Raw genomic sequence first — 12,676 nt, 5'->3', positions numbered from 1 at the left:
TCTTTTAATATTGTTGTGCTGATTGGTCTTTTTCACCCATGTAATTTTGGAAGAACTCTTCAACAAAATTATTGGATTCACACCAGATGAAAACCAGTGGTAATGCAGCCAAAATTGGCTCCCTAAGATTTAATTCAGCCAGAGTAATACTGCAGACCTCCCAGGAAATTCAGTTCAATTCTACATGTAATCTTTTTCCTAAACCACTTCTAAATAATTTCTGGGATATTATACAGAAAAATATACTCCAAAAGAAAAGAATATTAAGAGAATAAAAAGTCACATGGACTTAATTATGAAATTTAAAAGCAAATTAAATATATACAAATACCACAATGCCATAATGAAGCAAAGATTAAAGTCATTCTTTAGACAGGTACGAAATTTAAAACATAAAAGACTCAATCCTACTGTCTTTAAAAAGAAATTAAGAAAGTTCCTTAACTTCACCGGTATGAGGAATATCAGGGCCCTGAATACACCAACAGACCTTAATTGTCGGGCTTCTACCGATATTCTCTGTCCTTCAAGTCCAGGAGCTCCATTTCAGCTCAGACAGGTCTGAGCCATGTTGTATGTAGGGCTGGGCACAGTCCTATCTACTGTTATCCCAGCTTGCTGACTGAACATCCTGGAGGACCCCAGAACTATCCATAGCCTTACCTCCAGCCTTGCCTCCTGCTCTTTTTGGCTGAATCTCCTAGATGGACCCTGGACCCAGCTTGTTATTTCACCTTGTTTGATGGTCCTTGGACAGCTGATGGAACAAGCTGTCACTAATCTGCCCTGCTCAGGCATCGTTGGACCGTGGCCAGCTCAGTGAAGTCCTTGCCCCTGCCTGTGCAGTGGTCACCCTGGGCTCCTGGCTTGTCTTCTCTCATGGAGCTGCCCCATTCTAGCTGCCCCCCTATAAAAAAATCTTGCAGAGATTTTTCAGATGCATTTGGCCCCTTTTGTTACCTGTATTACATGACTGCTAGGCTCCATTCTAAAAAAAAAAAAAAAAAAAAAAGGTGGGTTTTTTTCTTTGCTTTTTAAACATCAATATCTACTCTTCGGGATGCAACAAGGAAAAGCCCTAAAGCTGGATATTATTTAACAAAGAAACTTTGTTCTATATCATATTGTCTCTCACACTTGATATCTGTATATTAAAGGGGTTTGAAATTACTTTCTCTATAGAATGGTGAGGTTCAGTTCTAACCAAACAATTTTTCCTTGGGGAAAAAAAAAAAAAATCACTTGTTCTGTAATGCCACCTGCTGCATGGATTAGGAAACCTGACAGGCAAGGCCAATATCCCACAGCTTTGAAAAAATTCAGTTCCAGCAAAATTATTTCATTATGGTGGTGTTTAAAAGGCAAAGGAAAGAAAATACACGCAGATATAGATATACACATAGACACATACAGAAGCAAAGGCACAGCAAGTAAACACTCAACTGCAAAACAGCTTAGACACAAAGTAATTTTGTTGTGCACTGTCATACTGTGCATTAATTTCTGTCCCCACATAGAACATATTATGGTAATCAAATATTGAAATGGAGTAAAAAGCAGAAGATAAAGGACAAGACTAAAAAGGCCTTTAACTATGTCTAAGAAATGTGACACACACACCTCCCACCCCAATCAGTACAGACATCCTGCAAACCTGGTCCTCACATGATGTAAGAATCAAACAGCATAGCTACTCCCCCCTCAGAAAGACTTCAAAATGCATCTCTGCAATGCAGTGCCATGTCCGTGTCCATGTCAGCGGCCCTATGATGTCTACACAGCTGGGTGGCCTGACCCTTGAACACTATATTGTGGGCACAGACCCCAGTACAAGTCCTAGGGCTCCAGCACAAAAAGAGTATGTTGCAGGCTACTGTGACAATCCCTGTCCTGCCAGGTGACCCAACAGTCCAGGTGGTAACACCCTGTGTGCTGTTGCACACTGGGAGGTCTGGCTAAAAACAGTGTGACAGTGCAGTAATTAATCATGACAAAGCAGCTATAAGCTCTGTTTTGTGTTGAAATGACACATCTCCTAAGATTTTACACATGGGTGGTACTGTAGTGACATAATTCAAAGCAAATTTCACTAAAACAGAATTCTATCTCGCCAAAGTGCAGCCCAGAAGCAGTAAGCTACGAGGTACTCGTTGGTCCTGAAAGAATTTAAAGAGGTCCATATCTGTTTATTCACCTTCCGAATTAAGATAAATATCAAATCTCATATTAAATATTGCATTAAATATAAAAATCACAAAAAGTTACATCGGGTAAGACTGGAGTTGTTTGACTGTAACTATAGAAAACAGAACCAAAGCAAACATGACTTTTATACTCATCTACAGACAAGCACAGGCAAAAGGTTTCCTAAAGGGTATTCACCAATACTTTTCAGTAACAGTAATGAAGTACCCCTGATAATGAAGTGCCTGGTGTTTCTGGGCAATTTTAACACTGAATTTGATATAATAGAAAACTTGAAAATTCACTTTCTCACTTGCTTCCCTGGTACTTTAATGGGTTACCTCTCATCCAATTCAGATGATCAGTTATATCTGAACCTACTTTTTGGTTCAAATTTCAGAAACAAAACTATCCAAGGTAGAGGTCCAGGCCTTGGGCACCTTGGCTAGACCATCTGCCTGTGAACAGCCGGAGTTGCACAGGAAAATAAAAGAGACAGGTTAACAGAGAAACAGGGAGACAGAACCTCAGCTCTGAGCCAACGATGAGAAGTTTAATTATTTTACAGTATACAATATATTGTAATGGTTTTTTGGTTTATTTTTTTTTCTATTTCTTTATTCTGAAGATCAAACTTATTGTCCTTACAGGAAAAATCTGGAAACATGGTTGCAGACATGACACCACCTCCATAATCCCTTTTTCTCCTCACTGCTAAATCTGCTAATATCTGATAACTTGACTCACAGCATCAGATGAAGTGAAGTTTGGAAGAGGGAACACTGGTGATGGAACACAAAGCCTATCACAGACATGGAATTCTGAAGAATTTCTCAATGTGTGCACTAAAACATGTAGTATGTTTCATGAGAACTTTCTTATCAGTCTGCATGAAAGTATTTCTACAGCTGTGAAGAACTATCCTTCTTCTTCATTAAAGATCTCATATGCGTTAAGGAATCTCTTTAAACTCACTTCAGTCCTCCTATTAAAGCAAAAAGAGCTCATTTCTTTCCCCGACTTCAGTATATCCACTCTTCGAGAAATACCAGACATCTTAAAGATGTTTCAACAAAAAAATGGCGATTCCAAACCAGGCCCTTCCAAGCTGTGAAAGTAAGTCCAAAGCAACTGGTGCCCTTCACAAATGAAAGCATCAATGACTTATGTAAGAAGAGAATCTCACTTTTACTTCCAGATACACAACAGTCTGATCAATGCTGCAAAAAATCACCCCATCCAGGCTCTACTCAGTTTGATCTACTCTCTAATTCCCAGGCAAATTCTCTGAGAAGTAAGCCGCCATTCCACTAACAAACTGACTGAGGGAAGCAGTCACAGGCATCACGGTCACCTGAACAGCAATTTGTTGAGCTCTGTAAGCATCTTCCTTTATGTTCACCATATTGAACACCATTATGCCATTAAATGAGGCAGCCAGATAACAAGGACACATTACACGGTATTACTTAGCTTTTGTTGCATATGATGACAATACTAAATGGAAAATGGTCAGCTTACAGAAAAACAAGAAACAAAGCTGAGCCATAAAACTCAGCTCCCATTCTTAGACATAGAAATTTTATTCAGTTTTACTAGAAGAAGACAATGACAAGCTGTGGTCATCACTATTGCCTCATTCTGAAATGAGAAAGGGTAAGTTACCAAAGTGCTCAGGATAAGAAGGCAGAAACAAAGCAAGGATACAGAGGCTACATATCTGAATTAACACAAGTCACAAATAGTTTAATACAAAGAAGTGAAATCACCAAGGAGTCAGGAAAAAAGGTAGCAACATAATGAGATACAAACATTCTCACAGAAGGAGCAGAGAGGAAAAACAGCTTGGTGAGGTCAAAGACAAACCTGCTCCAAGGAGAAACAAAGACTGACATCTCACCTCCAGACTTATGACTGCAGGTACAGCACAGACCCAGCAGATGACTGCACTGGGCATTATGAGCATATTCATGCTTAGTCAGACAGCAAGCTGGTCCCAGCCCTTTCCTGCATATTACCAATGAGCAAAATAAACTTGGAACACTAAAAGTCTGCACACACAAAAAAGACATGCAACTGAAAGCTGGCCCAAAGTTCTGGAGGTTACAAGAGGTGAGAAACTTGTGATCTTGACTGAAGATACCCACACCCACAGCTAGTTCAGTTTCTAGCTTAGAAATGTTCCTCTGTTTGTTTGGTATTATATAAATAAGCAGCTTTCCACCATTCCTGCTCACTAGGTAACTATCTTCTCTCTTGATACACGAAGATCTGACCTTATATTTAGAAACACAGTATTTACCTCAGGTAAGGACTACAACAACACAGTATATTCAGTACCGAATTCATCAGCTTCTGCAAAAGTTAAACCCACATCCCAGCATAACTTAATGGGATACTACGAAACCTGTCTTCTGCTCCCACTGCTCGTAGGAGCACTGAGCCAATTTCAGCCTTCTCCAAGGCAGTGAATGCCTGCATTCACCTAAGACCAAAGCTAAAGCTAAAGCTAAAAGACTAGCTAAAAGACTGCCTAATGCTTTAAATGTGGTCAGACTTTCCATTCTTGTGGCATTAGCAGAACTTCTGGCTAGAAGAGTGGGCTCTTCATGGGACCAGTTCAGGACTGGAGATTAAACTTTTTTCAAGAGCTAAGGATAGCCACTAGCTCTACCATTCAGTGCTTCCATATTTACTCCACTATTCAGATTCCTGGTATGGAAACGATAGGGCTGCTCTAGCAGGGACCACTTTATCCTCTGTCTTTGTAGCAGTGTCTCTTAGACTGTTTTGTCCAGCTATCCTGCTTGCTCTAGGCTGGTCCCTTATTGCAGCTCCAACTAGGGAAATCCCCGGAGGGAGGGGGCATGATGTGCCGGGGGAGGCAGAGAGAGAGGCTGAGACATCAGTGCCTCCTTTTCAAAGTTCAATGTATCTCCTCTGTTATGCTTCATGGCTTGGAGGAATAGGGGATGGAGGCTGGCTGAGGCAAAGTAAGGATGGAAGTGTTGCTTATTTGTTTTCACATTCTTCTAAATGGAGCTAATGTGTTCGATCAGTGAGAAGCAGAGCATTCTGCAGAACGCACAGACAGCTACAAAACTTCTGAGTCATGATTAGAAAAACTTGTCAAACTAGTTTAAATAATTTTTTCCCTTCTTTCTCTACTCCATCCTATTTCCCTCTTTTTAATATGGCCATTAAAGAAAGTTAACAAGCTAATGAAGCCTAAAAATATCTGCAAAAGAACAAAAGGATTAGGAGAAAGAACAGCAGTCCAGTAAAGTCAGTGAAGTACTGCTTTTAACTCATTTCTTCCCAAATATGCACTACTGGTCTTGATTTAAGCCACAAACAAACTCAGTAAGACTACAGAAGAGATGAGAGGAATATGGAAAATCTTTTCACAATTAAATACAAAATCACCTTAATCCAAATCTGGCACACCTTTCAGGCTTTCTATCTCCATTAGAAAAGCTTAATTGGATATTCTTAAACTCTTAAATAAGAAGCCAAAGACAAAAGTTACTTGTATTAATGTTCTGGCCAGCTTCACTGGCTTCTTAATTAAAACTAGAAATTATCTCCAGGTTATATTTTAACCTACAGGAGATATCACAACAGTGAAAATTATGTTTATGATACCTGTGTTAGATTTAAGAGCCCACCACTCACAGAAAATTGTGGCTTTCTAAGGTCTGCTAGTCCATATAACCAATAGTAGCTATATACAAGAAAACAGACATAATGGAATCCACAGATATTGGATCATCTGATCACTGTCTGCAAAAGTGACTTCAAAGCTCTGCTTATCATGAAAAGTTATCGGAGTTTGACCACTACCTCATTTTCCTGGTTTCACAAAAGTTCTAGAGTTTGAAATAAGGCACTGCACCACTTTGCATGTTTCCCTGCCTTCCACAGCATCAACGAGCATCATATTTGTTTGTCTTGCTTGATAAAAAAATGGCAAGGAAGGTCTAAATATCCTCCCCCCTCGGGATGGGTGGGATAGAGGCATAAAGAAAATCAGTAGAAAGGATTAAAAGGTAAAAAGAAAAGAAGACATAGATAGAAAACACCCTCCAAGAATATAAAAAAAGACTGGAAACTATGCAGGAAGAAAAAAAAGGGGGGGAAAGGAGAAATAATCAAGTGTCAGGAAAAGCTGATGAGCGTCTGGAAATAAGAGGAAAGAGAGAAGAAAATACCCTACTAATCATTGCTAACTCACTAGTGAAGAGAAAAACTTATGACTCTAAAATGAACAAAATAGATTATTTCTTACCTTTATAGATACGGCCAAGTCCTCTGTAGTCCATTTGGTCTGAACAATTGAAAACAACAACATACTTTCCCAGGCATTTGCCCATGTCTTTAGTTGTCTCTGTTTTCCCTGTCCCTGCAGGCCCTGCTGGTGCACCACCCATACTCATGCCCAGGGCCTGTGCCAGAGTGATGTAACACCTAGAGAGAGAACAAAGAGTTCTATTAATCTTTTTTCTACTATTAATTACTTGAAGTCCATTAATGTAATCACAGCAGTTGTATTACACAGAGCCGGGGAAGGGGGCAGAAATGGGTGCGCTTCCCTGTGGTCCTCAGTCAAGTCCTCTGCACATTGCGAAGCTGAGTTACCAGATACCAGCTTTGCTCCATCTGCAGAAAACCGTGCTTCCAGCACAGTGATGAAGGCAACAGCCAAGGAAACACACAGGTCAATTCTAAATGCTGAACACCAAAATACTGTAGTGTGATTTTCTCACACTAATCTTATGCCCTCCCTCCATAACTCAGCCTCAGCCTGCAGCACCCAGACTCACTGGGTTTCTGCCTTTTCTCCCATCCTCCTACTCTCTCCCCAGAGCACACAAGATAGGCTCAGAGATCTGGTAATAGGAAGGCACAGAGGCTGGAAGCAGCTCCTGTTCTTGCCATTTCCCTACCAGCATGCCAAACCAGACCAGTGCTGCCAGGCACATTTTGAGTTCAAGAAGAATGGATAAGAGGGAAGACTGTAATGGGCAGCAGAGAAAGAAGTGATCCGTGAATCCAAGGATCCTCTCCTACCTCGGCCTACATCCTGGGTTGACATCCTCAGGTTTAAGTCTCAGCCTTCCCAGATGGTGTGAAAACTACTGAAGGGTATGGGAAGACTTTTGTTCTACCCTACAAAGCTCCAAAATCCCAGCAAGCCCATTTTAACACTGTGAAACTCAGTAGCTTTATGATCATAGAATCATTGAATCATTTAGGTTGGAAGAGACCTTCAAGACAGTCAAGTCCAACCATTAACCCAGGACTGCCAAGTCCATCAGTGATTTAGTAAATCATGTCCTTAAGCACCACACCTACACGTCTTATAAATATCTCCAGGGATGGTGGTTCCACCACCTCCCTGGGCAGCCTTTACCAATGCTTGACAACTCTTTCAGTGAAAATTTTCCTAATATCCAATCTAAACCTCCCCTAGTGGTTGACTTGAGGTTAACTTGAGGCCATTTCCTCCCGTCCTATAGCTTGTTATCTGGGAGAAAATACCTACCTCTCCTTTCAGGGGCTTGTAGAGAGCAATAAGGTCCCCCTCTAAGCCTCCTTGTCTCCACACTAAACAACCCCAGTTCCCTCAGTCACCCCTCTACATGCTGCTATGTAAACTGGCCCTGATCAAAAAACCATGAAATTTAACCATTGACACTAGGTCCAGAGCAAGGTATTGATCTGCGTGATCCTCTGATTACACGCCCCACCATTCCCTGCAACTGGCAGGGTAGATGAAAGCACTGCTTGTGCTCCTGATCCCTCAATGAGTTGCGCCAAGGCCCTGAGGTCACTCTCGACTACCCTCAGACTTGTCATTTGGACTACATCACTGCCTACTGGGAAGACCAGTAATGGGCAGTAATGATGTGTCTGGGGGAAGAAAATCAGCACTGAAAAAACCCAAATGATACCAGCTAGTATCATTTCCTATAAAATAACACGGTACTCTTTCTAATATAATGGCAGTAATAATGCTTTATCACCTTATTACTCAGTGATCAGTTAACAGGCACTCTGCTCATGCAGAAAACGTACTAACAATTCTGTGACTGGAAAACAGTTAAGGACAAACTGTATACATAGTACCCTAAATATAGCTTCCATTTCGGTTTTTGTGTCTGCCATGACATGGTCTGTGTCTGACGTGATGTTTAGGAGCACTCAATTTCAGTCCCATTACCTTAATGTAATATACTACCTCTAGTGTACATTTATCATGTGCTTCGGGAGCCTTTCCAAACAAAAACTCATCAGCCAAACAGCACTTGACTCCAAGCTGATTAATGGAAAGCAAAGATATTCATTACCTGAAAATTGTCAGTTCATGCAAGTCCATACAGCAATATTAAAAATATTAAAAATGAAAAAGCCTATAAGGGAAATAAAATCTGTTCTCATGCAACACTGCTTAGTTGCATAAGTTTCCCATGCCAACACTTGAAAACATCTCTGTTTCAAATACTTTTTCAGTTTACGACAATGGATAGTCACCAGTCCCTGCAGCTCTGTTTAGCTCTTCTAGGTTTGCCCAAAGACACACAGCTCTACTCTTTTTTTGTTGTTATTATTATAGTTTACAGTCATTCGGAAGGCTCATTTTCTTCATTCATGTCACCCTGTGGTAGTTTTCAATCTTGTGTGACATAGCACCTTGAATCAGTCCCTAACCAATTAAGTTGCATTTTAATTCTTGGATCAAATTTTGAATGACGTTTTCTTGATATTTTCTCTCCTGGTGGGCAAAAATATTGTTTGTGTGGTAGTGCTGCCACTAATTAACTGCATGTTTACTGCTGTAAAAAAAATCATACTGCTGTAAAAAAATCTCTATCTAGCATAGAATAGCAGGCTACACAACACAGATTTTGGCAGATGTGTGTTACATATTGAAAGCCAGTTATCCAAGCATAGAGTTTTGGCTCTCTTAAATAGCTCACTGGGCATAATTTTGGTTCAGAAGTTGACAAAAGTCACTAGTAAATAAAATTTAGTAGCACAGCGAGTGCAAAAACAATTCCAGCATTAACTCAACGGCCTGCAGTCATTCTTCATAAATGACAATACACATAGTATTTTGACATTCCAATCCACACTTGAAAGAACAAGCTCTAGCGTAGCAAAAACATCTGCCTCTTGTCTAGCTGAAGCACTACCAAGTACTTTAGGAAAATATGCACCTAATGGAGTTTGTACTGTGCTCTATAACTAGCACTCCAGCAATGAAAAGTTCTTTATATTTTGTCCTCAGAGCTCTTTCTGTGTTTGTAGTCCTTTAATTCTCCATCAGCCTTGCTTAAAATCTTATTGGCAATAGTTATTCAATGCTCTGTCCTGAGTTACTGCTTTTTCCTCTAGGATGACTTCAGATGAATGCTTGCTGTAATCCCAAATTCTCATGCAACTACTAGCTTATTGAAAGCAGCAATACACTGTTGTTTAGATCCACTCTGTTTAGGCGGGTGAAGTGTATGGCGTTCAGGTATATTTATCTTGAGCACAAGTAAGGTTTTCAATGCCTATCACAGCACATATATAGCTCAAGCAAACAATCAAAGAAAATTCAAGACCCCTAAGGGTGCCGGTTTTTGCTGGCTGAATATATAAGCACTGACCTCTGCTGTTCACCAGCGATAGTGCAGCATTATAGTGCAACCAAAGTGAGAATACTGATTCATGAAAGTTAAAAAAAATTGAGGCAAAGGAATTAAGTCTTAGCTCCAGTACTATGCACTGCATTCTTTTCATAACTACCTGTCAGTTAAGGGAGTTATTACAAGCCTGTCTGTACACCCTAAGTATTCATTGCAGTAGGTGAACTCTACATCAGTGATTTGGATAATGCATTTATCCAAGTCTTCAAGAAAATAGAATCGAGACTGTTTTTGCCATTCAAAATCAGATGGAGATTTAATGTTCATACGGACCTATAATGGAAAAGAAACATTATTAATAAAATAATTAACACAAACAAAAACAGTATAACAAATTCATATTAAATTCCATACAGAAAAGAAATCTACCATACATAAATTGAAGAGCTGGAAGAACAAGCATAGAATCTGTCAGGAGTCAAGACATCCAGAATTACCTTTTTTTAACTTGTCTATGACATGCTCTGAAACTTTTGACCACTTTGATTTTTTTTCTCAATTGCATATAGAGATTATGCATTGTGTCTTATATTGAAGAACAGTGATGGAAAACTTCACAAAAAAAATAAATTACAGTATTGGTTACACTGCATGGTATCTGGTGCTGTTACAGAAATACTAAATCACAGACAAAGTTTGAATATATTGTACACAGGTCTATGTGGGTTTTTATTTGGAATGTATTTTTCAGTATGAACTTTCCACAAACATATTTAGATCTGTGGTAGATCTTGGTTCATTATTTGTGACACTTAATGTCAAAACCACCTCTTACAGAATATGTAGTCCTGGTTATTTGCCTTGCAGACATGGTGTAAGGTAAAAAGAAGGTTCTGGCTTCTCAGACGCTTCCTTCTACTTTCTCTCATCACAAAAGGATGTGTTTAGCAGGGAACAAAATATTTTGAGAAAAGGATATTACACGTACCAATTAAGAATCCTTTCCCCAGTTTTGGACTTGTCCTTGATTTTTTAATTCACATACAGTCCCTTTAAATTTAACCAATTTCCTGTGATTTACTTTTATTATAATATATCAAATTAATTGATAATAAAATGTCCAAATAAGAAAATAGTTATGAAAATAAATTTAAAATTAAAGATGGAATAAAATCCCATGCCCATCTTAGAAGCTGGTATTTTCTATCTGACTTACAGTATTTTTCTTTTATGATTTTCTATCTTTCTTTACACATGCACCTAATTTTTATCTAACTTATATGCATAAATTAAACAATGCATTATTGAATTATTGACCTTTGCATCATGCAAGATTTTTTTTTTAAAGTTATTTTACTTCCATTTTTATAATTATAGTTTCATGTATTTAACATACTTAAGTAAAAGAAGTCTGATGCAAGTCAAGTATAAAAAAAATTTAAATATCTGCTCTGGTTATTGTTGCTATCCTTTTCAAATATATGGAGCCTCACCACTTTGACCTTTCAATAAATATTACCTTAAATCAACACAGAGGCTGGGCTGGAAATCACGATTGATAGCAATACTGAAGGGACTTTTTTTCCCCAGTTACATTTCAATTAAATGATGTATTAGATTTTCAATTTGAGAGAACAGTTTAAAAATTAAATTCTTTTGCTCACAGTGAATTTTTGCATGATGGGTATCAACAACCATTTTAAAAACTGAAGTCTGAACCTGTGAACATATCTATATATAATTCACCCTTATCTCTGCAGGACATCTATATGAAATCAAACTAAATCTGACATGTTATATCACAGCACTAACATCAGAGCTACTCAAAGAAAACAGATTGTAAGACTTTTTTATAATTTAATATGTGTAAAAACGTCTATAAAGCAAGTCTCTTAAAAGTTTTCAAAAAACTTACCAAATCATCAAAGATATCCTTCTGATGCACGTGAATGGTGATTAAAGTTTCATATTTTGTGCGCTCCATTCTTGTCAGGTTGTGTGTTGTCATGTCAATCAAATCATTTAAAAGTTCCAAAAACTTCTGATTTGTTGTGTGCATTACCTTTTCCACATAGCAAGAACAGCCATGTAAGTACAAACATGATTTGTTCTTCCAATGTTTAGAATAAAAAATAAAAAACATCGGCAAGTATATGGGCCCATGACATCTATTATCAGCTTTGTATTTATTAGGTTTGGAATCCTAAATCTTGATTTGCGGGCTGCCCTCCATGCATCAATTCTTAGCCCAACAGAGTACAATAACGTTATATCTAGGTGAACAGGTCACATCAAAGACTTTATTCCATGACTGTTGCTCCTTCTACTATACATTATATCTCCAGTTGATTGCATCCCTGCATATTTCCAGAATCATCAGTCTCTGGGTTTGGGTACTGCACATCAGCCCAAGCAGTATCTACTCTTTAAGGGGAACAGAAACCTGGAGATCTATCACATCCTCTAACCAAAGAAGGGGGAAAATAGTAATGCAACTTTAGATGCCAATGCTAAAATAATAACTTATTTTGTGGCACCAGATTCTGTGACAAAATTCCACAAAATACAATACTGACTTATGTAAACAGCATCAGCCTCTGTCAGTGATGTTCCTGATACAAAACAAATTACAAAGCACTGAGGTTTCAGAAAGGGCAGCTCATATATACACCTGTTCCAAATATGTGAGAACAAACACACTAGCTCTCTGTAAACGTATGTAAAGCCTAAAATTTACACGGGTTGCTTAGAAAAAAAGTGCAAAAAACACTGAAAAGCTAATGGAGAACTAAACCTCTCCACTCCCCAAACACACACACACAGTTCATCCCAAGAAAACTAAACTTGTTTTCTAGTTA

General features: G+C 38.6%; 1 protein-coding gene across 1 annotated transcript in view; it reads right to left on the bottom strand.

The window, feature by feature from the left end:
* Positions 1-12,676, bottom strand: part of LOC102057332 (dynein axonemal heavy chain 5-like) — a 176,276-nt gene that overhangs the window by 111,294 nt on the left and 52,306 nt on the right. The window contains exons 36-38 of the mRNA XM_055705661.1: positions 11,734-11,880; positions 9,979-10,151; positions 6,473-6,651 (exon numbers count right to left, since the gene is read on the bottom strand). Coding sequence (XP_055561636.1) covers positions 6,473-6,651; positions 9,979-10,151; positions 11,734-11,880 — 499 coding nt within the window. The remainder of the gene's footprint in view (positions 1-6,472; positions 6,652-9,978; positions 10,152-11,733; positions 11,881-12,676) is intronic.

The sequence above is a fragment of the Falco cherrug genome, chromosome 3, assembly GCF_023634085.1.
Source record: "Falco cherrug isolate bFalChe1 chromosome 3, bFalChe1.pri, whole genome shotgun sequence".
Taxonomy (NCBI): Eukaryota; Metazoa; Chordata; class Aves; order Falconiformes; family Falconidae; genus Falco; species Falco cherrug.
The sequence above is the reverse complement of the archived record's forward strand: the minus strand, read 5'-3'. Positions and strand labels throughout refer to the sequence as shown.